Source organism: Callorhinchus milii, unplaced genomic scaffold, assembly GCF_018977255.1.
Source record: "Callorhinchus milii isolate IMCB2004 unplaced genomic scaffold, IMCB_Cmil_1.0 Scaffold2, whole genome shotgun sequence".
In the NCBI taxonomy this organism is placed as follows: domain Eukaryota; kingdom Metazoa; phylum Chordata; class Chondrichthyes; order Chimaeriformes; family Callorhinchidae; genus Callorhinchus; species Callorhinchus milii.
This window is the reverse complement of record NW_024704743.1, coordinates 4,331,411-4,359,404: the sequence shown is the minus strand read 5'-3', so window position 1 is coordinate 4,359,404 and position 27,994 is coordinate 4,331,411. Positions and strand designations below refer to the sequence as shown.

At 43.2% G+C, this 27,994-nt stretch overlaps 2 protein-coding genes across 4 annotated transcripts; one reads left to right on the top strand and one right to left on the bottom strand.

Annotated features, from left to right (window-relative positions):
• Window positions 1–1,232: 1,232 nt before the first annotated feature.
• Window positions 1,233–22,208, top strand: gtpbp4 (GTP binding protein 4). The gene is made up of 17 exons (XM_007901199.2): window positions 1,233–1,334; window positions 3,622–3,792; window positions 4,520–4,623; window positions 5,319–5,455; window positions 6,293–6,393; window positions 8,192–8,284; window positions 9,744–9,935; window positions 11,692–11,757; window positions 12,767–12,856; window positions 13,374–13,484; window positions 14,523–14,597; window positions 14,691–14,742; window positions 17,312–17,412; window positions 18,057–18,257; window positions 18,872–18,937; window positions 19,920–20,063; window positions 20,977–22,208. The coding sequence occupies exons 1-17, from the start codon at window positions 1,284–1,286 to the stop codon at window positions 21,127–21,129; spliced, it is 1,908 nt and encodes a 635-aa protein (XP_007899390.1). The 5' UTR covers window positions 1,233–1,283; the 3' UTR covers window positions 21,130–22,208.
• Window positions 22,209–22,928: 720 nt separating this feature from the next.
• On the bottom strand, window positions 22,929–27,698 carry idi1 (isopentenyl-diphosphate delta isomerase 1). 3 transcript variants are annotated; one of them, XM_007901200.2, is made up of 6 exons: window positions 27,478–27,698; window positions 27,392–27,426; window positions 26,074–26,249; window positions 25,454–25,546; window positions 24,879–25,009; window positions 22,929–23,603 (listed from the first exon to the last, which is right to left on the bottom strand). In XM_007901200.2, exons 1-6 carry the CDS (start codon window positions 27,529–27,531, stop codon window positions 23,286–23,288), a joined length of 807 nt encoding a protein of 268 aa, XP_007899391.1. In that variant the 5' UTR covers window positions 27,532–27,698; the 3' UTR covers window positions 22,929–23,285. The 3 variants fall into 3 exon arrangements, with proteins under 3 accessions (XP_007899391.1, XP_007899392.1, XP_007899393.1); XM_007901201.2 differs by lacking the exon at window positions 27,392–27,426 and having other exon boundaries at window positions 27,449–27,698; XM_007901202.2 differs by lacking the exon at window positions 27,392–27,426 and having other exon boundaries at window positions 27,542–27,698.
• Between the last annotated feature and the right edge of the window lie 296 nt (window positions 27,699–27,994).

Genomic DNA, 27,994 nt, shown 5'->3' with positions numbered 1-27,994 from the left:
TGATGAGCCAGGCCGGCTGTGCGGTGATCAACAGTGCCCTGCAGTACTGGTACCTGCCCGGCTTAGCTCCCTTTAGCCCTGCAAACCAAAGCCCTAACAGGTAGGGTGGTCCTCGCTGGACAATCAGCAGGAAAGCTTTCCAGACAGTGGTAATGGCAAGTTATGCTGCTTTAGACTCCAGGAGTCCCCCAACACAGCCAGCACGGACATGATGGGCCAAATGACAGGCATTAAGGAATATGGGGATAGGGCGGGTAAATGGAATTAGGTTAGAAGATAAGCCATAATCTTACTAAATGGCGGGGCAGGCTCGAGGGGCCGAATGGCCTACTCCTGCTCCTACGTCTTATGGAAACCAAGCAACAGCATCTTGGCATTCATACGGAGCCCTTCGAGTTGGGTAGGGTCTCGAAGCACTGAACCCAGTGGAGTTTGACGCAGAGGAAAGACCAGATGTGCCGTGGGCTTGAGACTGTATTTGTATGGAAACCCAGCGCACGGGCGGTGCGGTCGCGAGCAGTGCCTTGGAATACCGCACACCCTCCTGGCCCAGGAACTGGATTACCGAGACCGCCACCGAGGGTGGGCTCCATTCCGACGCGGGAAACAGCAACGAAAGCGTTCAGGTGGAACAGCGTCTTGTCTTGGAGCACGGAGCGGTGGTGGGATTTGACGTCACCCCCCACCCCCACTCCCACCCGCATCCCACCCCATCAAGGGAACATTTCTTCTTTTCCCTCCCCACTCTTCCTCCTCCTCCTCCTCTTCCTCCTCCGGTCAAGGTTGCCAGGAGTTAATTGTAGACCCCACTCCCCCCCCCCCCCCACCCACCACCACCACCCCACACCCCCAAAATCCCCCCCTAAACCAAACATCAGCCCAAAAGTAGCCCAATACGCCTCCCGCGGGGAGAGCGGAGCGGCCAATTTAGGTCAGCGCTTCGGAAACCGAGAGCGAACAGAGGGTTTTTGGGGGGTTTTCTTGAAGGTTTTTTCAAATGAATTTTAAAATTAAAAAAAAATAAAAACGAAATCAGGAAAAAATGTTTCACTTGTGCCAGTTTTTTTTTGGGGAGGAGGGGAATTATTAAAAACCGCCCAATTGGGCGTGAAGTCGCCCAACCCGGCGCCGGGTGCCAGCCTGTGGGTGGGAGGCTGACCGGCAGAGGGCGCTGAGGTCTGGAGGTCCGCGCGGGCGTCTCCTCTTGCCCTTTCCGGTCGCCTCGTTGGCGCGTCCCACGTGGTGCGGCTCCTCTCTCCGCTGCTGCCCGGGAGCGCGTGGCCATGGCGGCGCTGTACAACTTCAAGAAGATCACCGTAGTGCCGACCGCCAAGGTACCGGCGCTGGGGGGGAGAGGGGGGTGTGTGGGGGGGGAGAGGGCTGTGGGGGGAGGGCTGTGGGGGAGGGGGTGTGGGGGAAGAGAGGGGGTGTGTGGGGGGGAGAAGAGGGCTGTGGGGGAGAGGGGTGTGGGGGAGAGGGGGGGTGTGGGGGGGAGAGGGCTGTGGGAGAGGGGTGTGTGGGGGGAGAGGGGTGTGGGGGAAGGGCTGTGGGGGAGGGGTGTGGGGGGAGAGGGTGGGGGGGTGTGTGGGGGGAGAGAGGGTGTGGGGGAGAGGGGTGTGTGGGGGAGAGAGGGGGTGTGTGGGGGGGAGAGGGCTGTGGGGGGAGAGGGGGGGGTTGTGGGGGGGAGAGGGGGGTGGGAGAGGGGTGTGGGGGAGAGAGAGGGGGGGGGCTGGGAGAGGGACTGTGGGGGGGGGGTGGGGGTGAAGGGGGACTGTGGGGGTGAAGGGGGGTATGGGAGAGTGGAGGTGTAGGGGCGGGCGGGGAGGTAAGGGAGAGGAGGAGGAGAGGACTTAGGGGAGAGAGAGAGGGGTTGGTGGGGGAAGGGGACGAGAGCGGTCGGGGGGGGGGGTAGAGAGTGGGTTGGTGGGGGCGAGAGGGGTGAGGAGAGAAGGGGTGGTGGTGGTGGTGGTGGTCTTTCTGTGTATTAAATGTCTGTAAACGTAATTTTGTTGTTGTTGTTGTTGTCATCGCTGTAATTTCCAGGAAGCTTCTCGAGTTTGTGGGGCTCTAAATTAAAACTGGCTTCACACCCCCCCCTCCCCGGCGGTTGCTTTCTCGCTGTGTCGGTGCCTGAACTCCGAGCCCCACCGGGGATTTCCGCCATGTGGGAAAATTGCGGACAGAACGCTACGAGTTATAAACGCACAGGGTTGTGGGGGGGGGGGGGGGGGAGAGAGGGAGGGGGTGGGGGTAGAGGGGAAGGGAGGGGGTGCAGGGGAGTGTTGCTTTCATATCCAAAAGGGGGTGGTCTTTACGAGTTCGGATCTCACGCTTTCTGCGGCGCAAAGTTTCAACAGAGCTGTAAGATCGGAGGGGCAAAAGGCTGCAGTGTTTTGGTGACTCGTAACGTGTGGCTAACGATCAATAACGTCCTTACCCGCCGTCGTCGTCGCCGTCGCAAAATCAATGCAATGGCACGTCGAGCAGTAATTGAGGGTCGGTGTCACAATAACGATCCTCACGTTTGATACAGCGCCTTATCGCGTCTTCGAGGCGTCTCAAAGCGCTCCACGGGATATGCCGTGAAGCGAATCGACTGCATGTTTTGTGGGCAAAACGTGGCGGCCGATTCCGCACGGCAGAGTCCCGCAAACGGTCGTGGGTTGAAGCGACCAATTTATTATTATTATTTTTCTGTGGAAGCTATTGCCCCCGGAAAAGCGATCCGCCAATCGACTAAACAACTGGTTACCTACTTACTGCTCGGTAAACAGAGGCGAGTGGAGTAAGGAAACTTACCCAACGTTTCTCCCCGCCCGGGAATCAAACCCAGGTCCTTCGTTTGTGAGGCGAGTGCGCTAACCCTGAGCTACAGGGCAATCATTAGATTATCCTCTCAAACCAAAGCCAAGGAGAAAAACCACGAAGCCACTACCTCACCTATTAGAAATCTGCTCTATTTCGTAATATTACTTTTTTTTTTACGCTGTTGCACAATATTATATCATTGTGGCATTTTAGAAACAATAAATTGTTTCTCGACATTGTAAGTAGACTACAGTTCAGTCTGCGGGGTTACCAATCGTGTATCTATCAGCATTTTCAACACGTTCTAGGTTAAAAAAAAACAATAATAAATTGGTCATTTTCAATCTACGACTGTTTGTGGGACATTGCTGTGCGCAATTGGCTGCCGCGTTCGCCCACAAATATACAGTCAATTCACTTTACAGTGTGTTCTGTGAAGCGCTTTGGGACGTCCTCCCGACGTGAAAAGCGCTATATCAAATGCAAGGGTTATTATTATTATTATTTGTTAAATTTGCGTCTTCATCTTTGCTCACCTTTCCTTTTCAGAGATTGTGTCTGTTCCTCTTGTTGAGCTGACGAATTCTAAACGTATTGAGGTTCAGTTTATTTGTACCTCTCTTCAGATATAAACGGTAGAATCGGATCAGTTGATGACAGCATGATAGGTTTTTGTTTAACCTGCAGGATGTTTTAAAATGTATGCCTCTGCAGGATCTTGTTGAGATGTAAAGTACCATAGTTCTGACACGATGCTCTTTAGTTTTTATTCTATATGCAATAACCGATTCATTTGTATGTTTTTTTTTTAAGGACTTCATTGACCTGACATTATCGAAGACCCAGCGGAAAACCCCAACTGTGATTCACAAAAATTATCAGATTAACCGCATTCGCCACTTTTATATGCGAAAAATTAAATTCACTCAACAAAACTATCATGATCGTCTCACTCAGATTATAACTGATTTCCCTAAACTGGATGTAAGTTACTTATTGCTTCCTACCTTGTAAAATTAGCTATTATCTTCACTGCTGCAATTCCGTTTGAAGCACTGGTTCATTGACGTACCGTAAGGCTGTTACGATGCTGTTGGCTGCATCCAGTCACTGAGAGTCTGCATTATAATGAAGCACGAAAAAATGGTTCACTTCTGGGTTGGCAGGTTGCGTGCCATGCATAGCTCCAGTGATCTCAGCAACTGTCTTAACTGCCATGTAGTTGGCCTTTTTTTTTAGCCATGGGAAGTTGGCTCATCAGAACCAGAAACTAGGTGTCCAGAAACCTATGTTCAACCATGGCACATTTCTAACAAGGCCACCCTGTATTATGTATTTGCGCATGTTTTATTAGATATTTCATTGATCTATTTTGGGTCTTGGATTGTTCTGTAACATTTTCTTTACTTGAGAGACCCCAAACCCTTGTAGATGATTTTTTTTTAAATAAAAGAGTGGTTGAGTAATTTGAGGATAAAATGGTCTTTTTTTTTTATAATTTGGAAAGTTGAGCGTTAAATATCTTTCGCTACATTATCAACAACAATCTAATGAATAATTTGTCATGAGACCTTACCTTTGACCTGTTAAACTGACAGTATAACACCTTGCTACGATTTGGTTATGTCATTCTTACTTTTTTTAAAACAAAAGGTTCAAAGAGAAGAATTGTTGTTTAAAAATGACTTGTTTTGTCTTTTTTTTAAAAAAGGATATCCACCCTTTTTATGCTGATTTAATGAATGTGCTGTATGACAAAGATCACTACAAGCTGGCGTTAGGGCAGATCAACATTGCCAAGAACCTCATTGACAAGTAAGATTCACTTCTCTTCACACAATGAAAGCATTTTTTTCTTTGTCTTTTAAAATTCACAATGAGAATACAAGAAACGACAAGTTCTGTTTGTCGAATTATATCACTGGCGATGGAGTGTTCTTACCAGGAGAACCTGAAAACTTCGAACCGAGTTCAGTGTGTTATTGCTGGCTGTGGAGAAGGTGAAGAAAACTCAGGGAGGGAATCGTAAAAATTGGTAGATTTAGACATTACGAATTTATGGCTTGACAAATTGTATATTTCCGTGAAAACAATGGAAGCCGTTGTGGGTTTCCTGCTGTACACATTCATTGTATTTAGGAATGAGTAAAATGAGGTTGTACCAATGGAAGCTGTTAGAATGTGGAGTGCCGCACCACAGAGAGCTGTTGAAGCCAAGTCCACAACAGCATCTTGAGGGCAATTGGATAAATTTGTAAGTAAAATTGGTCTTTGGGGCCAGAACAGAGGAATATGATTGGAGCAGGTAGCTTCTGTGAAGAACTAGCTGCACCATTGGCCCAGTGGACTGACTGGCTTCCTCTTGTGCTGTAAACGTATCTAAGAAATGTATGCTGAGTTTATTGTACTTTAAATATTATTCCTATCAATGACTGACATAATTTCAACACCATCCTGTGGCTCACAAATTGAATGATATCTAAGCAGACTCTCTTCATTTTTAACTGTAGCGTTGGTAAGGATTATACCCGTCTGATGAAGTATGGCGATTCTCTGTACCGTTGCAAACAGTTGAAACGTGCAGCGCTGGGGCGTATGTGTACCATTCTCAAGCGTCAGAAGCAGAGTTTGGAGTATTTAGAACAAGGCAAGTATCAAAGTTTGATAAAACCTCTTTACGAAAGCGCAAATGTTATTTTTTTCAGAAAACGTTTCTATAACGTTGATATGACTATCACTGTCACTTCTGAGTAAGGTTTTGGGTGCAGACTTCCTATTTAAGTGCATATTAAAGATTCAATGGCACTTTCTGAAAAGTGACGGGAGTTTCTCCGGATGTTTCTCCTGGCTAATAATCCCCCTGATAAAATTGGTCATTAATTTCATAAATATTTGTGGGCGATGCAGTGCACAAATTGGCTGCCATGTTTGTCCAGAAAATGGAGTCGTTACACTTTACAATAAATCCCGTAAAGTGCTTGTGATGTTTTGATGACATAGTGCAAGGATTATTATTATTACACAGCAGGGAGAGGGGTATGAATGAACTATAGGTGGCTTTTACATATTTCCTTGTGACATTAGGAGCTGAGATCGGGTTAATTTAAATATGTGATGGCCTGTGACTCACCAAAAGGTGGAGCGAGTAAAAAGAAATGGAATTTAAAGGCTCCTCCAATGGCTTAGTGAGTAAAGGTATTATCCAGTGCATCAGTAAGAAAGAAGGTTGCAGGTTTGATTACACTGTTGTTACAAGATCTCGGTTGGGATACGATAGTTACCTTTGAGGTCCAGGGCCAGGAAGTGGGTGGGTGGGGAATTGGGGAATGTTGTTGCTCTTGATCACGGAACAACTGTCCCCCATCCAGGGGCTAAAAAGTGTACTGATAAAACACTGAGTGAGGGAAAGATCAGTTGTCATGTTCTGCACAAGTGAATGGTCGGTTGAACCCTCAATATTGAAGCTCACTTATTTTTCTTTCAGTACGGCAACATCTTTCTCGTCTGCCATCTATTGACCCCAACACAAGAACTCTCTTACTCTGTGGGTATCCTAATGTTGGAAAATCCAGCTTCATCAACAAGGTATGTGAACCGTTTTCTAATTTTTTTTTGCCCAAGTTGCCCTTTTTAGTTTTAAAAGTAACAACGACCAACAACATATCTGTGTAGCGCCTTTCACGTCGGAAGGGCGTCCCAAGGCGGTGGGAATAAAGCAATTAACTCGCAACAATCATTCATAGTACTTGTAATTTTGTTGTTGTGGTTATGAGGTGACGCACATACACAAAACTTCCATTTGTATAGCGCATTTGTATAGGACAGTCAATGTTTTGGACCCGAGTTGGGGGTCGGGATTGGAGAGGATGGAGGGCAGGGGGGAAAGGAGGGTGATCAAAGGCATGGTCAAAGAGAAGGATCTTGAGATGGGTCTTGAAGGAGGCACGGGAGGGGACGAGGCAGAGGGACTGCGGGGTGGAGTTCCAGAGGGTGGGGGCAGAGTGGCAGAAGGCCGGCCCGCCAATGGTGGGATCTTGAACCGTATCCTCTGTGTGATGGGAAGCCAGTGGAGTCGGGTGAGGATGGGGTTGATAGGGGTCACAGGGCCTGGTGCGAGAGCGGACCCGGGCTGCAGAGTTCTGGATGATCTGCAGCCTGTGGAGGGGGGAGTTGGGGAGGCCGACAAGCAAGCAACGCCTCATCCAACTCTTTTGATTGAACAAATTGCATTTACAGTGGAAACGTACTCATAAGGACAGCACACAGACTTTTGAGTGCTTGTACAATGTATATGATGGAAGCAGAAAATGTTGATTCTTTCCAAATCAAATTAGATAGATTTTTTCAGGAAATAATATCACGGTGTACAGTATATAGTTTGGGACATGACACGTGCATTCGATTGCCAGCGGTGGTGGAAGGCGAACTGGATGGCCCTTGATTTTTTTTGTCTGCCAATTCTTGTGTTCATATATGAGCAAAGCTATCACAGCATATAATGTTGAAGTGAATTTCTCCGACATGCGTGTTCTTCAGCTCGATTGAATTTGAGTAATGATTTACTGCTTCTCTTGACAAATCTGAAGCAGAATTCACTCCTTTTAAAGGTTTTCCATTTGAAGTCAGAGTTTAGTTTTTTTTTTAATTCATGTGATTTTTCTGACTTCGATAGCCTAAATGACTAAAATTGAAATAGGCACCTAAAATATTTGCCCAGCCAGAATTGGCAATTCCTCTCCAGAAGGCTTAAGTACTAAATTGAACACTGAAAATGACTTTTTGTCACTGCTGAAACTGACAAAAATATTATTTCTCTTGACAAAAATTGTAGAATCAACCTTTTCTGTACTTTCACTGCATCCGTATCTATTTTTGCTAATTTAGCCTATTATGAAGAATGAGTCATATTCCTGCCAAAGTAATTGAAGGGAATACGCTTTCTGGATTTCCGAACTTCACTTTTAATAGAGATTGATGTTATTTTGATCGTACTTTGATTTTTGTTACAAGTTATAGTTAAGGTGTATTATAAGAATACTTGTATAGGGTTCAAAACTTCATATTGGCGAGATAATCCATTGTAATCACAACACATGGGCAAGATGTAAAGGTAATGGATGTGTCTGGACTCTAAATCTTTGCTGTTATATTCAGAATATGTGCAAAGATGAGGGGTATTTCTAAGTTTGATGATTAACACTGGAATTGCCACAGCGTGATTTGAGATAGAAGGGACAGCATCACTGAAACCCTGAGACATTTTTAAAAAGTACCTCAAGATAACGTGTTATTGCAACATTTTATTAAATTGCAACAACACATTTTTCTACAAACAATTTTTTTCTGTGTATTAAAGATGTATTAAATTATTTTTTATTTTCAGATAACTCGAGCGGATGTTGAAGTGCAGCCTTATGCCTTTACTACAAAGTCGCTGTTCGTGGGACATATGGATTACAAATACCTGCGCTGGCAGGTTAGTTTTACTTTTCTTTTACACATTCTTGTTTTTTTATCACAAATTTTGTGTTAAACTTTACAAATTGCCCTTTTATGATATATGTGAATGACTTGGATTGGGGTAGGAGTCCTGTAGTTTAGTGGTTAGAGTACTTGCCTCGCTTCCCGGCAGCGCGAAACACTGGGCAAGTTTGTTTACTCCACACGCCTCTGATTACCTAGCAGTAAGTAGGAACCTGGTTGTTAGTCGATTAGCAGATCGCTTTTCCGGGGTTAATATTCCCTACCAATAAATAAATAATAATTTGGTCACTCAATCCACGATTGATGTGGGACACTGCTGTGAGCAATTGGCTGCCGTGTTTGGCCTACAAAATATGCAGTCAATTAAAATTTATTGTATATTCTGTGAAGTGCTTTGAGACGTCTCAAAGACACGATAAGGCGCTGTATCAAATGCAAGAATTATTGGGAATAGAGAGCGATATTTTAAGTTTGCAGATAAACACAAAACTTGGGAATGTGGTAAACAGATGGTAGCAGACTGCAAGAGACTGGTGAAATGGGCAGACACATGGCAGATGAAGTTTATTGCAGAGAAGTGTGAAGTGATGCATTTTGAGAGGAAGAATGAGGAGAGGCAATACAAATAAGCAGTACAGTTTTAAAGGTGGTACAGGAGGAGAGACCTGGGGTTTCACATACGCAGGTCTTTGAAGGTGGCAGTATAGGTTGATAGAGTTGTTTGAATAAAAAAAATCATATGGGGTCCTTTGGTTTATAAATAGAGACATTGAGTACAAAAGCAAGGAAGTTCCGCTGGTTAGGCTTCAGCTGGAGTATTGTGTCCAATTCTAGGCACCACGCTGTGGGAAAGATATCAAGGCCTTAAATAGGGTGCAGAGTAGATTTATCAAAATGGTTCCAGGGATGAGGGACTGTAGTTATGTGGAGAGTCTGGAGAAGCTGGGATTGTTCTCCCTAGAGCAGAGACGGTTAAGGGGAGATTTAATAGAGGTGTTCCACATTATGAGGGGTATGATAGAGTAGATAGGGAGAAATTGTTTCCACCGGCAGGTGAGTCAGTAACCAAGGCACATAGATTTAAGATAATTGGCAAAAGAACCAGAAGGGAGGTGAGAAAAATTTTTTTTACACAGAGAGTTGTTGCGGTCTGGAATGCACTGCCTGAACGGATGGTGGAAACAGATTCAATAAAAAAGAAAAAATTGCAAGGATAAGGGCAAAGAGCAGGTGGGGGTTGGTGGGACTGTTTAGATAGCTCTTCCAAAGAGCCAGCACAGGCACGATGGGCCGAATGGCCTCCTTCTGTGCTGTAATATTCTTTGATTCTATTATTCTGTTCTAAGTTCTTGTAGGGGATCTATCACCTACATGCTCCTTGTTGTAATTACTTTACCCTGGAAATAAAAAAAAAAGCATACAATGCAGTACTACCTCTTGTGCTGGTTTAGGTAGTGGATACTCCAGGTATCTTGGATCACCCTTTGGAAGAACGGAATACCATCGAGATGCAGGCTATCACCGCATTGGCGCATCTCCGTGCCGCTGTTCTGTATATGATGGATGTCTCTGAGCAATGTGGCCACACCGTGGAGGAACAGCTGGAACTCTTCAACAACATCAGACCACTTTTTGCTAACAAGGTGGGGTCTTTATTTCGCAATGATTTATTTTGCGATGATAACCTTCAGTTAAGCTGTAACAACCTCGACTGCCATTGGGAAATAGCTTTTAAGTATTTTGTATGTTAGCCTTCCAGCATTCAGTCCGGCCTTACACATAAAGATAAATGTGTGTTTAGGTGATTGATTGGGACACCACGTGCATTGATGCCTTTGGGGACGATTGGAAGGGTGAGGTTAAATGGTGACAGAAATCTTGCAGTGATGGGAACAGCAAGCTTTGGTTTCATTGCCTTTGATAGGAGGCAGAGCTCAACCTGCATGCACTCGGTCACCTGCTGGTCTTTGATTGAAGATCTGGTCTTCCGCTCAGTTTGGAAGAGCTAACAGGACGATTGCCTCCTTCAATAAATAGCAATAGAAAGCTAATAATCCCTGCATTTGATAACACCAGAATGTCAAAGTTGTTTTCAATGGCGAGTGTTGAAGTGGGTTTCACACAGATGGCACCACATTTGGTTCAAAGCGAGATTTAATGCTGGCCTTTTCCTGATGGCAAACTAAATGCTTGCCCTAACATTAAAACCACAAGTCCAGTCGAAACCCAGCATTAGTAAGGACATGATTTAGCACTCTGCTGCTAATTCCTATGGAATGCCACAATTATAAGTAAATAAATAAATGTGATTATGTTAACCTAATCCATAATTCATTTGCTACATCTGTACTGAATACAAACAAAGCTAAAAATCAATATATTAAGTGGCATTACAACAAACAACTTTGCAAATCTGATGGACAATTAAATCTTTGGTAGAAACATTCAAGTGCGGTTCAGTACATAGATTCCACTTCTTCCGAAATCAGTGTCGTTTGCTATGCCACTCATTAATCTGTGCAATTGACAGCCTTGTGTCAAAGCAGTTCCTTTATTCTTTATATTCAGTTTCTTTATTCTTCTTTTGTAAAGAGAATTCCGTTCTCTAATTAAGAGAAGGTGGAAATTCTTGCCAGTTCTTTTAACAATTACTTCTGGTGCGCATATGGCGATTGTGCAAGTAGACGAAGGCTATCTTATTGGAGAATCGTAGCTGATCATTAGTGCATGGACCTGAAGAGCCAAATCAGACAGTTGGTACTCATTCTAACTTTGGAATGTCAAATTACCTTAGTATTGATGCTAAAATAGAAACTCCACATAATTGGGGCCCCCATTATTTTCCATTCGTGGAAAACAGTTCCTCAACTTTCTTTCTGTCTCTCAACTCAGCAGATTACCCACTGCTCGATTCCATAAAGATCGAATCTAGGTCTTTTGATATTGGTTCACACGTTTGTTTATTACATGTTTTAAACTTCACCTCATGAAAGCTGCTATCTTTTGTTCATTCAAATCACTCATGGTTTAAACCCATTTACGTGAAAGATTTGTATGAAAGTGAAAACAACTATGCGAACGTGAAACGTTATCTGATTTTTCTTCTTTGAGACGTCTCGAAGACGTGATAAGGCGCTATATCAAATGCAAGGATTATTATTATTATTAAGCCACAATGTTATTATAGCAAGACACAGTACAGGTGGGTTTTGCACTTCTGTATGGAACACATTCTGTGCAATACAGTGGAATCTCGATTATAATGTTCATTTGTAATATTTTTTTCCCCCTTTTTTGCTTTTCAACAATGTTTGGATAAATGATGGACTTGTAAAATATAATTTTTAGTTTTTTGTAAGAAAGAAATTGGAATGTAATTATAATTTTTTTTTGTCGCAGCCTCTGATTATTGTTGCAAACAAATGTGATGTGAAGAAGATAGATGAACTTTCTGAAGAGCATCAGGTCAGTGTTTTCCAAAATTGGCTGATCAAAGTTGAAAGTTTCAGCATTTACTTATTATTAACTTGGTGCTAAAACACTACTGGAGAGAATTGGATAAAACGTTAAAGGTCTTATCCAACAGTTGGTATCACGCAGGTGCATTTCCTTAATTTATGCTTATTTTTTCGAATAACAAAAACATTTCCTCAATTATTACAGATTGATAATGGAAGGTTTACAGAACAGGAGAGTTTGGCCCATTCTGTCTGGGCTTATGCTGGTTACCTCCACTTAAACTGCCAACTCTAATCCTATTCCCCTGTTCTTGGATCATATCTTTTTAGTATTTTTCCTCGACTGTTTATCAGTATGGGCTCTGTTTCACGAGCCACTTGTGGGAAGTTATTTCACATTCCAACCCTCTTTTGTAAAAACAATTGTTCTTCTCATCTCTTTTGTTGGTCCTCGTGTGAGCTGACTGATAGGTGGATCTTCTCATCTTTATCTGATGTGGTGATCGTGCCCTCTCTGGCCCCTTCCTTGAAAACTTCCAGTTTTCAAGCAACTATAAATGTCAATTCCTGCTTTTTTTTAAAAAAAAAATGTGCTCCTAATACGAATGAGCTCATTTTGGATTAGCAACGTTAGTTCTTGCTTATGGTTCTGAATGTACCTGAGTGTGTATGAGATTCAGGGCAATAATATTTTTATTATTACTTCATCTCCCAAACTGCTTGTTTAAAGTAGTCATTACTACGTGTGTAATTATTGGCAAATTCACTGACCTCATTTTTGGGCAGCAGAGCAGTTCTACAGAGAGTGTATTAGATTTTTCCTAACAGGTGGGAAGAATTAGCCTTGTCTTATTAAATAAAGGGTGGGAAGAAACACTTGCATTGGAATTTGACTTATGATTGACTTCTCTTGCAATTTAGATTTAGAAGGGCTTTTTTGGTGTCATATTTCACTGCCCAATCTGAATTATTTCAATTTTTGAACTATAATAGCAGCTAATCTGTTGTTCCTACAGAAAATCTTTGCAGACTTAACAGCTGATGGAGTCGCAATAAAAGAAACAAGTACTCTGACAGAGGAAGGAGTCATCAAAGTGAAAACCGAGGTATAGTTTTCTAACTAGGTTTAATTCAACCTTGAATTTCAGCCGCAAAGTTTAAATAGTCATTTTACAGTATATTCTGTGAAATGCTTTGAGACGTCTCAATGACATGATGAGGCGCTATAACAAATATAAGAATTACTATTACATAATAATATTTTAGAATAGTATTTGATGTATTGGATTTACTTTTTTTAACGTCTTTGATCCAAAGACTTGCTATCTAATTTTGCTTTGCTGTTAAAGTGGGTTGAGGAGTGACCAAATTACTGCATTTTAACGAAGGATAGAGAATTTAAAAATACAAATGAAGAGTGGTAAAAAAAAGAACTTAATTGCAACAGTTAATCTTCAATTCTTTGCATGATGAGACTTGTCATATTCAAACAACCTGAGTAAACCATCTCCCAATTTATGATGCCATAATGTTTGCCCAAAATGTGACTAACCTTGACCACAGGATAGCATTTCTAAAAGTGTATGACTTCGATATTTTTAAAAAAAAACCTCTTCTTCTTAGGCCTGCGATACATTGCTTATTCATCGCGTCGATTCAAAAATGAAAGGCAAGAAGGTACATGATGTGCTGAACAGACTCCATCTCGCAATCCCATCAAAGAGAGATGACAGGGTAAGTTTAGCGTTGCATTCTCGACATTATGATAAGTCTTCACCTGAAACAGTGAAAAAACAATGTCCGAATTGGCTTGGTTCGGTCGGTTAAGTGACAAAACCTATACGATGGAAACGCTTATGGTTTTGTACTGATAGTAACTTGGACTGAGCAACTTGGAATCCAGATTGACTGCCTTTTTTCACAATGACGAGATTTTGAAGTATTTTAAGTCGTCCTTTCTGCCTGTAATTCAGCTCGAGGAAAATGGATGTCCTCTGACTAAAGCAGTGTTGAGACGTGTCATATTGTCATGTAAAAGCAGTCTAGAAATGTGACAGACAATTCCTCTCTTGCCTTCCACCCCATCTGATTAAATGGCAATGACTATCTTTATCTATCCCCTCCACCCCCCCGCCCCACACACACACATGCGTACGATGCAGTGTTCTTATACTTCATCCAAGTGTGTGTCAGGCCAACCTGGTGGGTCACACTCTCGCTTCTATTCCGGCGGTTGTGGGTTCAAGCCCCACATCGCGACTTTGAAACTCATAGTCGTGGCTTCAGCACACTGCTGCGCGAGTGCTGCTTTTTTTTTTTTTAAGTCTTGTCCTTTGGACGAGACGTTAAACTGAGGCCCCATCCGCCCGTTTGGTTCTCGGGGAATGTTGAAAGTTCCGAAGGCAATATTCGAAAAGAGGGAGCTAATTAATTTCTCCGGAGATCCTGGCTACCGTGGGTAAAATTCACCTTGTTAGGTTGTCGACGATATTGCTTCGTACGTGTTCAGGGAAGCAACCCTCATCGTGAGTGTTTGTGGTGGCTGCTGTGTCACCACTGGACTCCTGCACCTGCCAACTATGTTCCTGTGGCTGGGGTCGGTCGGTGCAGGAAGCCAGAAAACACGTTCCTAATCCACAGTTCACAAGTGGGCTTGCTGATTGTAACGGAGTCGGTCTGTATACGGCCATTTTGCAGACTTGCGCAATGCTGCAACGTCTGGTTAATCTTGCGTTAACATTTTGAAGTTTTGTCTTGGTTTTGCTGGTTTAGGAGAGGACGCCCTACATCCCCGAAGGAGCATCAACACGCAGGAAAATGGAGACTGATGCACCAAAGCGCAAAACGGTTAGTGCAGTTCTGAATGTTTCTTTTTTTTCAAAAAAAGATGAACTAAATCTGTTGAATTATTCATTTTATACGAGTGCATTTCTTTGACAGGAGCGAGATTTGGAATTGGAGCTGGGCGATGATTATGTCCTTGACCTTCAGAGTAAGTAGAGCATATTTTTTATTTTGTGCGAAGCCAACAGTTGCAGCAGCTTTTAAACTGAAGCATTGCCATTAAGGTTCTCAAAAGCAATTTGAAAAGTAAGAAAGAACTTGCAATTTTATAGCACTTTTGTTACAGCGAGACGTCTCCTGAGTGCTTCATGAATATTCTCACGCATAGTGCCTATTTCTGTAGGCATTTGGGACAGCCAAGATCCCACTTAACAGCCAGGAGGTAAATGATCAATTAAGTAGTTACGCTGTCTAAAGAAGTTAATGTACAGTGGCAAAATCTTTCAATTAATTATGAGGGAAAGTGAATTTTTTTTAGAACATGACCGTTAGGAAGAGCAATTGTAGTTATTCTGAAAAATTGGGCAAGGGAGGGTAAAGGAGATTTCTTGCTCGCTCTTGTTCCTATTGCTTTCTCTGAGTTGTAATTTGTGTCCTCTTTTAAGATTTGTGTTATTATTAGGTTTGGTGGAAATCGATAAACACTTGCTACTTGTCATTTTTTCTGATGGTTCTGGAGTCCAATATTAACAGAATATAACAATCCTTATATTTGATATAAGATATTTTCACATCAGGAGGCTGTTCCGATACACTTTGCAGGATATCCTGTGAAGAGTTGCATCTGCATTCTGTAGTGAATGCCTAAATTTTCGTTGATTTAAATTTTGGATTAATTTTTTAACAACAAAAATGACTGCCTTCCAGTTAGGTGGGTTGCCACAGACACGATTTCCTGTGCCTTGTGCACGTGTGGAGGACATGACATGAGTGACAACAAGATTGATTGAAATAAACATTGATTTTATCTATCACAAATGAGAAAAATAAAAATCGATTTCAACTAACCCGAGTTATAATACATTGAGCTTATTTCTCAAATGGGCATTTTGGAGACTGTCTATGTCCACCTATTCATTATAATGCGTTACACGCGTCCAGTGGCTCCACATCTCAAAAACAAACTACCAATGGGATTTTACCAAATGTGACTTGGTAACTCGTTTGCCTGGCTCGGCACTTGTTTTGAAAAGGAATAAACAATGACGTAAAGCTCCCAACGTACTGATACCTTCATGGGAGCAAATGACCCTGGTGTTCGGTTGCTTCTCCACAATGTTTCCCACAACGATCCTCCCTCGGCAGCTCCATATTGCATTGTTGGAAGGATGATATCAAATGAGCTGAAATGTCTTATTTACTTGTTTCTCTCTTTTGTTTTACATAGTTATACATTATTGGCCCACTCTTTAAATAAAATACATTTGTCAGCGAGGCTCTGTTCGTAGCACTCTTGCTTCTGAGTCAAGAGAGTTGTGGGTTCAAGTCCTATCTTGGGAAGTTGAGTTTATAGATTAAAGCAACACTCCAGTGCAATGCTGGGGGAGTGTTGAGTTGTCCGACGCGCTGTCTTTCCGACGAGGCATTAGACTGGGTTCCATCTGCCTGTCCAGGTGAACTTTAAAGATCCTATGAAGCTGTTCAAAAAAGGATAGGTTTTCCTGGTGTGGTGGCCAGCAATCGTCAACATGAAACTGATCATCCACTTTGTAACACTGCTGTACTCAAATTGGCCGCTGCAAATGGAATTTTACATTTCAATAAGAACATAAGAAATGCGAGACGAAAAAAGACCAAGCTCCCCATCTAGTTCGCCTCCCACCTTCCTGGCGGAAGGTGCACTACCCACGTACGATACCCCGTAATGTTGTTTCCTAAAAGAAAACTATCGAATCTGTGTTTGAAAGAATCAACACCTCCTGCTCCAGCCGTCTGTCTCCCCAGGGAGCCTGTTCCACAGGTTCTCTATTCGCTCACTGAAATAGTGTTTGCGTAGATTGGTTCTGAATTTCCCCCCACTTCAATCGCAGGCCGTGTCCTCTGGTTTTACTATTCTGGACAAGTTGAAACAGCCTCTCATGATCTATATTGTCTTGCCACGTTAGAATCTTACAGACAGCAATCACGTCGCCTCTCAGTCTTCTCCTTTCCACCGTGAACACGTCCAATACTTACCTATGAATTGCTTTGAGTCATTTCAACACTTAAGTTCTGTAACAAGAATGATAACTAGTATTGTGAATGTTGACCGCCAATGTGTTGGCTCTCCAAGGCGTTACCCCGGGTGAAGGGCTCGAGATTAAATGCGAGTTGCTGTGATAAAATTCAGAAGCAAATGATATGTTATTTTCATTAATGGGTTTCTTAAATTTAGGGACATTATTTTCCTTTGGGTTTCTTACATTGTAAAATAATAATAAATAATAATCCTTGCATTCGATATAGCGCTTTTCACGTCTTCTCGACGTCTCAAAGCGCTTCACAGAATAGACTGTCAAGTGAATTGACCGTATATTTGTAGGAGAAACGCGGCAGCCAATTGCGCACAGCGGCGTCCCCACAAACAGTCGGTCATGTAAAGTGTGATGTCAGTATTGGGAGATGAAAGAATTTTCTATTCTGAGGTTTTTTTTAAAAAAAAGATTTGATTTAACACGTGCTACCTTTTATATGCTTGTTGTGATTTTCATTAACCCATTGTTTCTTCATTCTCTCAGAATATTGGGATTTGATGAATGAATTCGAGAAGCAAGATAGGATTCCAGAAATATGGGAAGGTCACAATGTAGCTGACTACATTGACCCTCTCATTATGAAGGTGAGTTGCACATAGTTTGTAACGTTGTGATGGATTAGTTTTGTTTTTGAAGTTGAAAATCAACAAGGGACTAGCGGTAATTATAAAGTGGCAAACCTTTTGTAGTTTGGATAAATTTATAGTGATTGGAGAATATTTCACAATATAATCCTTGCATTTGATATAGCGCAATTCATGTCGGGAGGACGTCCCAAAGCACTTCACAGAACACACTGTAAAGTGAATTGACTATATTTGTGGGCGAACGCGGCAGCCAATTGCGCACAGCAATGTCCCACAAACAGTCGTAGATTGAAAATGACCAATTTATTATTGTTTTTGGTTTTGGAGGGATTATTATTAGGCTCTGTGTGGAGTAAGGAAACTTGCCCAAGGTTTCGCCCTCTGCCTGGAATTGAACTCAGGTCTCTCACTTGCAAAGCGAGTGCTCTAACCACTGAGCTACAGGACTCCACGAAGAAGAAATATAGAAGTATTTGCCTTCCAGATTTTAGTTTGGACTGAATCTGCTGTCCTTTAGTAGTTCATTGATAAAGGCCTGAATTCAGGACAATAGTTGTGTGATTTTTGACTGCAAGACATTTCTTTTTTTTCCTCTTCTTGTCACCAAAGCAATTATCAAACTTTCTAAATGCCCTTTTCAGAAACTTCAAGAGCTGGAAAAAGAAGAAGGACTCAAGGAAGCTGCTGGTGAATACGATTCCGATTCTGAGAGCGATGACGACGAGATGAAAGACATCCGGAAGTTGGCCAGTAAGATCAGAGAGAAGAAGAAAATGCGAATTCTGCTTTCCAGAGAGAAACAAACTAAGAAGGGTCCCAAAATGCCCAGAACTGCTAAAAAGGCAAGTTCACGTGTATTTTAACTCTAAAATGCTGGCTTATTGAAGCCATGGGATTTGCTTTCATCATTTTCTTTTTTTTAAAATTCCGTCTGTGAATTATTACATGTAGTTTCCCACCTTGAAGCGACTTCTACATTGATTCCAAATGACCTTATGATACAAATCTTCCTTCTTGGTGGAAACCTTCTGATTAATCAGCTGCAAATATACACGTGTGTGTGTTTTAAAGGCCAAACACATAATTTCAGACTTAGTCCTTTTGCGGTCAGACAAATAGAGCACAGGACACACAGAATGTAACCTACTCTGTGAAGACTTAAACCCATTTGAAATGTTTCTACTGTGGCACTTCGTGTGTGAGATCACAAATTTTGTATCAGAATTATTGTCTAGATTCATACTGGAGATCGGAGGACCGTGCTATAGCGCACAGAACATCCCTCTGACCCATAAACATTCACTTCCCAACAGAAGACCGATTGATATTAATCCCTAGAATGAATGAGATGGGATCGGGGAGGACAACGTTTTTTTTTAAACTTCCAATGAATGATTTTCTGTCATTAAAATATCACCGAAAAATATCCCTTTATAATGTTTAATTATTTTCACAGGTTGAACGAAAAACGTTGGAGAAGGAGATGAGTTCTCTTGGTCTGGATATGGAAAGTAAAGATGAAGTAAGTTTTTTTTTTTGGTTGGTTGGTTTCTTTTCAGAAAATAGTGGCTTACAAAGGTTAAACCGTTCATTTCAAAAGCAGGGATGTGGGGGCTACGCTTTGTATGAGAGTCCCCATAGCAGTGTCCTTGTATACCATATGGGTTCTCCATCACATTGATGACTCCAATTAGTAAATTAAGATATGAATTATATCTTAATATTAAGACTAATAAATAGTCATCTGCTTATAAATACTCTGGCATCTATTTATTAATTGGATATTGAATCTAAAAGCAAGTATACCATGTCATTCATATATATTTATATATTATATATATATAATGGGAAGGAAAGCAACAAAAATAGAGGGGTATAGAAGAGGGGATCCGGAGCAGTGGAGATTTGAGTAGATTTGGTGGGATCATTCAAAGGGGAACTGAACTGAACTTGAAAAGTAAAAATATTAAGTCATTTAGGAAAAATAGCTGGAAAATAGGATTAATAAAAAGGATAACCGGTAGCAATTGACAATGGTCTTCTGTGCTGAAGATTCCTTGGTCTCTTTCTGCAGTGAATCTTTTGAAACACTTGGATGTATTGGGTCAGTCGCAATTTTGCCTCACAGCCATTGATAAACGGAATGGGTAAACTGAAAATGTTCTTGAGGCAATCCATATTGCATCTTTTAAATGGACCCCATTTTAAGTCCAATGCTTGCTTTTCTGTGTTGGGAGATGAATGTTAAAAGAAGTAAATCTCCTTGGTTGGGGACGTTTCTCACATTGGTTGTCTTTGGGCTGTTAATGTTCGACTTCGGAAATATCTTATGCACACCGACCGGTATTGTATTAATACTTTAAAGTGTTTTCACTTTTATTTGCACATTTAATTTTTTTTCCTCATCGTTCGGAGGTAAAATAATAGTGATATCAGAAGTGTATTAACAATGTAGTTTGCTGTGTGTTATGTAACCGCTGTTTGACCGCTGCACTCTTGTCTAGACACACTATGCACAGCTGGCTAGACGATCGAGGAGTATCACCAGAAAGCGTAAACGTGACGAATCTCAGCCGCCAACCTCGGTAACACGCAGTCGCAGCAATTCCCGCACGCCGCGTGATCTTTCTGGCGTGCGCGACGAGAAGGTTTGTTTCCCACCTTTAACTTTACAGTTAAAGTTCACGTTTTGCAGTGCAATTCGTCGCTTTGTTTTTGAACGCTGCGCCGTTAATGAACCTCAGGTGATTAGATCGATTTGAGAATAAAGGCCACAACCGAACGTTTGCTAAACTTGTTCTGGAGCTGTTAACCTTATGCTGCGATCCTCACTGTAGAATAACCGTGAACTCAATTTAACTACCTTGTCGTGGAGCTTGAACCTGCCCTCGCCTGCCTACGCACATTCACGTTCCACTGAGGTCAAGTAGGGACCGTGACTTAATTTTTGCCCCCACCCCCCCCTCTCTTTTCTCAGCGCAGATCAACAAACTCATGACAGCCCGAGCAGCCTGAGATCTTACCGTTCTGTATGGCTCATAGTTTTATAATCGTCTACGGCTTTACCAGCCATGAAATGTTTCTCAAGCGACATTGCTGCCTCATACAGACAAAGCGAGATTACTGGTTCATCTCAATTGTTGTGTTAAGCTTTGCTTACGGGAACACTCTCGCCGTGGGTCAGAAGACTGTGGGTTCCAGCCCCACATCAGGGCTTGAGCTCGTAGTCTATGCTGACACTCCGGTGCTTTACCAGAGGAGTGCTGCATTGTCAGAAATTGTCGGCTTTTGGATGAAGATCCCATTTGCTTGTTTCGCTCGGCATTAAAGATACCGTTACACTATTTGAAGAGAGAAGCATGTTTCTTCCAGTGTTCTGGCCATCAATCCTCCAGATAAACTGGTCCAGGTGATTCTTACCTCTGAGGGACACGGCTTTCTGTTTTGCAATGGTCTGCATTGTATTGGAATGAAATTCCAATTATTTTTCCCCATAGTTTTGCCTTCTTAGAACATTACATTCCTTTTTATTAAAAATAATACTTTTTTCCCCCCGTCTAGATGTTGAAAAAGGTTAAGAGGATGATGAAGAACTCCCAGCAGGGTATGAATCGTCTGGGCAAGAAGGGAGAGGCTGACAGACACGTTTTCGATCTTAAACCAAAGCATCTCTTTGCTGGCAAGAGCAAGATGGGTAAAAAGGATAGAAGATAAATAATATATGGTACTCCAGGTTACGGGACTTCTTTAATTGTAATCCATCATGAAAAATAATTGAAGAGTTTCGGAATATCCTGTGATTAAAATGACAAAATGTTATCGCGTTGTTGAGTCTGGGTCCTAAATACAAAAGATAATTCATTGCCTGGATAAGTTTATGTCTTCCAGGATTTTAAAAGGCCATTTGAAAGTGTGCATTGCAGTTTTACGGGAGCTTTGGGTAGAATCTTGATGTGAAAAAGTGCCTAATGCTACCGAGTATTCCCTTGACAGCCATTTGATATTTTCGACACTGCCTTCGGACAACTTGAATGCAATGTGCAATGATTTCAGGTTCCTTCTGTGTTCAGTGAACGAACACAGCTTTTACACTTGTTTGCCAGGTGCACGTCGCGACAATTTTTATAATTAGATAATTTGCCAAGTTATATATCCTTCACAGGTTGTTCCGGGTTACAATTTAAATTTTGTTTAAATGTTACATTTGCAAAGTCTTCATAACTCGACCCTGGCTTAACTTGCCACTACCACTGAAGTGGCCGTGCTGTCAAATATCCCTCCACTTTACTTGTCGCTCTGCTAACTCGTCACGCTCTAGAAATTCTTAAGTACTTGCAAAATTGATCGGATAACCCGTCCTATAAGGTGGCGTCTTGCAGAAGCCTCCAGCCCTATCCTGTGACGGCATAGGATGGAAGATTATCCAGAGTTTACTGGACATTTGCCTTTCTTTTGTCATTGTCTTTCTATCATTTCCTCCTCCTAATGTCTTTCAGACGTGCAGTGCAACACTTTGTATTTTAATAAGCAAACTGATGGAAAGAATGTTCTACTTTTGGTTTAAATTGAACAATTTTTGAAAAACATTGTGAAATATCATCCGACTCTTACAAGAAAGCACAATCCATATGAAAAATAATTTGTGTTTTCACCATCAGATGGAATATTTAGTGAATTGACTAAATTGTGTGATTACTGGAGAAAGACCATGTGGCCGCTTAAGAGCTTTGTATCGATGTTGCAGTTGGGGGCCTGTAAAATGGCACTTCATTATAAAGCAATTTTATTTCTAACGTGGGTAGGTTATGCATTCTTGACATTTTCCTTCCGAAACGTGCAATAAACATCCTGAAAACTCGCACCATTGCAACTCTGCCACCTCGGTTCAACTCTGGTTGGGATTCAAACAATGCAGCTAGCTGGCTATCGTGTTATAAGCCTGGTTGCAATTTTATGGACTACCAAAACTATGACTAAATAAGTGGGATTTATGGCATATACTAACTCTGGAGTTCCTAGCTACGTGACTGGCTTGACTCGCATTTGACATATTCCGGAATACTTCCTTTTGTCATTATTCATAAACCCCTCTTCCCAGGAACTAGTTTGTGATATCAAATTTTTTATTTCTTTCAACAAAGGTAAACTGGCATCAAAACCACAAAAACATTTGTGGAGGACCACACTGGCGGACTTTCAAAAATTTCAATTAATAAGTTTTAATATACTATACAGGACATGTCTCCATATGTCAAAAGGCATTATTGAATCAACAACAAAATTACATTTGTATAGCGCCTTTCACGTCAGGAGGACATCCCAAGGCCTGGACAGACAGGGTTTCAGACCTGAGCCGAGGGTCAGGGTGGGGGAGGATGCAGGGAGATCGAAAGCATGTTGGAAGAGGAGGGTCTTGAAGGTGGCGTAGGAAGAGGGCGAGACGGAGGGACTGCAGGATGGAGTTCCAAAGAGTGGGTGCAGAGTGGCAGAAGGCCTACCCACCGATAGTGGGGGTCGTGAAGCAGGCCAGAGCCCGCTGCGCGGAGGGAGCGAACAGGATGGTAGGGAGTTAGCAAGACCATGGAGGACTTTGAAGGTGAGGACCAGTAATTGACACTTTCTTCATAGCATTTTGATTTCAACTTAACATTTTGATATAGACAAGACATTGTTTTTTTTTCTTCTACCTTGGTGTTAATCACAAGAAATTGGTGCCCATTAAAAAGTAAAGCCTGGATTTGAACACACCACACAGGTATCTGGATCCAGTAAAAGTTTTTAAAAAGGTGAGTTTCAGACGAGGCTGTTAATGAACATCGACTGCTACTTAGATTTCTGCTTAATACTTCAATTAAGGTGCGCTGAAAACATTACATCCGGTATATTTTTTCGTGATTTATGAACTTTTTTAGATTGTGAAGGTTGTCCCACCATGTGAAAAGAAAGGTATCTGCAATTAGTTTGAACCATGGTGTGATCTTGACTTGGTTGTTATCTGCCTTTTTGAGCAGGTCCTTCAGTTCCTCCTTAGTTACATAGCAGTGGCTTTTGATCTCATTGGGATCGGGGCTCAAAGTAACATCTTTCTGCATGAAGATTATGTAATCAATTTCATGTTCTCCCCAGATCCCATCAGACTGAGCCTTGTAGTGAATCCGGGTTAGGTATTTCATCTCTTCAGGGGGGACCTTGGGTCAAACGTAGACAGAATGTTAATATAAATCATACTTACATTTGATATAGTCTTACCATGTTGGTGAGATGTCTCAAAGAGCTTCACAGAATATAATGTAAAGTGAATCGATTGTATATTTTGTGGGTGAAAGTTTGCAGGGCTGTGGGGAGAGAGCGAGGGAGTGGGATTGAATTGGATAGCTTTTTTCAAAGAGCCGGCACAGACACGGTGAGCCGAATGGCCTCCTCCTGTGCTGTATTATTCTACGATAAAGGAAACAAAGGCATCTAAAATGAGAATATTGGCCCAAGAATTGCCCTACACCACCAAATTGTGTCCAGTAATTATTACTTCACAAAACATAGCAATTGTAATAATCTATTTACTGTCAGCCTGGCTCAGCTGGTCGCACCCTCACTTTGGAATCGGAAGTGTGGGGGTTCAAGCCCCATGTCGGAACTTTGAACTCGGATCTAGGTTGACTCTCCAATGCACTGCCGGGGGTGTCCTGCATTGTTGGAGGTGTCATCCTTTGGACCAGGCGATAAAAACTGAGGTCCCGCCTGCCTGCTTGGGTGGACGTTAAGGTGCCATTGCATTATTTGAACAGAAAAGGGAGTTTCTGCGTTCTGGCCAACAGTTACTGAGATAACATCAGTTGCACCTTTGAGGCTTCATCTGAGATGATGCTTTGTGCAAACTGGCTGCCACATTCGCCTAAAATAGATGTAAAAAGGTGTGGCGTCAAATAGAATCCCAATTCAGTTTTGAAGTCATACTGAAAACAGAGCAGGGGTTTAAAATAACAATCCTTGCATTTGTTATGGCACCTCACATGGATCAATGTCTCGACTGCTTCACTTGATTTTACTGTAGTGGCTGTTATTGTTGACAGACAAAAGGCACTATATAAATGCAATCTCTGTAGCAGTAGGCAAACAAGCACCGTAGGAACATTTACAAATGAATTGGAAAATCTTGGTTCATTATTTACAAGCGTTTCCAAGTTAGTTTCTAATATGTTTTTTCCAGCCTCGCACACCAATACAATATACATCTATATAGCACCTATCACGTCAGGAGAAAAGCACTCAACAATGCTGGATGGGGTGTGGTGGGAAAGATGCCTGAAAGCACAAACAGGTATGTTTTGACATGTCTTAAAGGAGGAAGGGAGCAAATCGGGAGACACACTGGGATGGAAAGCCTGGCTACTGATGGTGGCTGGGGTGAGTTTGGCAGGGAACATAAAACAAAATGGTGTAAAATGGTTCGCAACATTGCTTACCTGCTGCACAGGTATTCCAAACTCCTCTTTTAACCGCCGTTGAGCTGCTCGTCTTACACCAACAGCATCTTTCTCCTCGACTTCCGTGGGATTGCTGAGAGGGTGGCTGCAGCATGTGTTTGTGAAACAGCCTGAAAGAAAATTAAAGTGCAATTGATCCAGATGCACCTTTACGCTCTGCCTGAAGCCATCTCTCCTCCAGGTCAGCAGTCGGCCTGCTTCTCTATCTCCTCACTCCCAAGGCAGAGACTTCAGTTGCCATATAGCACCACTCAGTTTGGTAATTGAATGGGGTGGGGGGGGCAAAGAGGGCTGGCAAGACAGATGGAACTCTTGCCAGCCCAGTAATGTATTGTACATCTCACGCATATATGGTTAACACCCTAGGGTCAAAATGTAATTGTAAAAGCCAATATAATTAATGACAATTTCGCGTTGGAGGGCATCCCAAACCGTTTCGTAAATTAATGTTTGCAACGCTAACCAAATAACACGACCGTTTAAGGACAACCCAAAGAATCAAGGTTGAAAACATCACATTGTTTTGCCTTGCGGATCAAGCGTTTACACTGTACCTGGGAAAGTGATCTTGGCATCAGATCTCTGTTGCAGCAAAAGTCTACCCTCGGTGTTGAAGATGAAGACGCTGAACGCTCTGTGCAGCAAACCTAGGAGATCATATTGAACGACCCAATCAGTTATTCTTTTCCCACTCACCACAACCACGGCACACAGTTGACTGAACAGCCTCACGTTTGGTGGAATGACGGGGACAAAAAGGTGGGAGTGTGATTGCTTGGAGGATTAAAAAATAAAATTCGGTGCAAAATAATTAACCCAGGAGCTGACTCGATCTCTAAATATTTTGAACAAGATGGTTTTGAAGCTGTCGTCTATTGTAATAATGCTTTGCATTTGACATAGTGCCTTATCACGTCTTCGAGACGTCTCAAAGCGCTTCACAGAATATACTGTAAAGTGAACTGACTATGTTTTGTGGGCGAAATTGCAATGAGTGCAAATCAAATCCGATTTATGTAGTATTGCTAGCCACTGGCTGCTAGCATAAGCGCACACCAGCTGTCTCCGCAGAATTTGGAACGCAAACAAGAGTGTCAGATTAGTAAACTCTTCGGCGAATCCCAAATGCGTGTTCGAGCATGGCACACTCGAGATCAAAAATAAGTTCATTAACCTTTACTAATGTTTTCGTTAAGATGGCAGTTTTTCTTCGTGTCTGCCCCGATCCTTTTGTCATCTTGGTCAATGAGGATACACATTTCAGCCAGTAACTGGACCTGCTTTTCATCCAGGTCCTGCGTGTTTATCTCCGGCATTGCTGCTGCTGCGCTCGTATTTCTTCCAAAAAATCTGGAGGGAGGAAATACATTTGGTTTATTGCGCACAGCACTGTTGATTCTCCATTTTGGGGGAGAAATTTTCGGACAGTGCAATTTTTAAATTGGATCTGAGATTTCACTGACAAACAGAATTGCAAGTACTTGGTATAAAGCTTTTTTTTTTTTAAAAAAAAAATCACTTGCAATCCAGCCACACGTTTACCGCGAGCAGATCACACGGCACTACTGCCCACAGTACCGATGGTCTTACACTTTGGGGTGAGAAAAATCTGGGCATTTCTATTCTGAAACTAGATTGGGATTTCATCGGCCCAACAGATTTATACCCTAATACTACTCGGCCAATGTATTCATGTTCAACTACAACAACTTGGGATTTATGCAGCGGCCTCCGCCCCGGACGGCGTCTCAGAGCGCTTCACAGGAACGGATCCCGGGGCCGAGCCAGCGGGGAGAGGAAGGTGAACCAAAGGCGCGGTCGAAAAGAAAGGTCTTCAGAAGGGACCCGAAGGTAGGAAGAGAGGGTTCGAGGCGAAGGGAGCGAGGAAGGGAATTCCAACGTTCCCGGTGTAATGTTGGGCTCGTGTGACCCTTTGGCTCCCGATTATTCTGAAACGTAAATCAGGCACTGACACGACCGTCTGTGCTCATTCATTGTCGCTGTAAACACACCGATCCGATTGGAAAACCTGTCGATGACAGATTACGCTTTGGTGTTTTTTTTTTAAAAAAAAAAGAAAAAAAAGTGACCGAAAAAAAAAAAGTCACGGCCGCGACGACAAATCGCAGGGCTGTCGCGTCTCTCACGTCGGGGGGAGGGGACCGTCCCAGGGCACCGGACGGCGGTCAGGGATCAGCGCCCGAGCGGTCCGTTGGGATCAGGAGGGGTGGAGGGTGACCGAAAGCACTGTCGAGGAGAGGGGGTCTCGGGAACGGAAAGGGGGCAAAGGAGGGACCGTGGGATGGAATTCCAGAGGGTGGGTGGGGGGGGGGGGGGGAAAGTCCCAAGGCGGGGGGTGGGGGGTGGGGGTGGCAATGGGGGTCACGGGGTTTGGTGCGGGAGAGGACACGGGCTACAGAGTTCCGGATGACCCGCAGCCCTGTGGAGGGAGGAGTTGGGGGGTTGACAAGCGGCGAGAGGGCTGCACTTACCCTGTGCGGGGCCGGGGTCGGGGTGGCGGTGCGGGGCCGGGGAGGGGCTGCACTTACCCTGTGCGGGGTCGGGGTCGCGGTGCGGGATGGGGTCGGGGCCGCAGTGCGGAGCCGCTCCTCAGCACCAGGTGCCGCAACATGGTTACATACCGCCTCAGCCAATCAGCTCACAGCTGCCGCCGGACCCGCCCCACCGCGCGTCACCTTCCGATCACACAGCCAATCAGCGCCGCGGCTCTGCCTCAGCCCCATCACACCAGGACCGGGGGGGGACACCCCCACACACAGAGAGACACACCCCCACACACAGAGAGAGACACACCCCCACACACAGAGAGAGACACACCCCCACACACACAGAGAGAGACACCCCCACACACACAGAGAGAGACACACCCCCACACACAGAGAGACACACCCCCACACACAGAGAGAGACACACCCACACACAGAGAGAGACACCCCCACACACAGAGAGAGACCCCCCCACACACAGAGAGAGAGACACACCCACACACAGAGAGAGACACCCCCACACACACAGAGACACCCCCACACACAGAGACACCCCACACACACAGAGACACCCCCACACACAGAGAC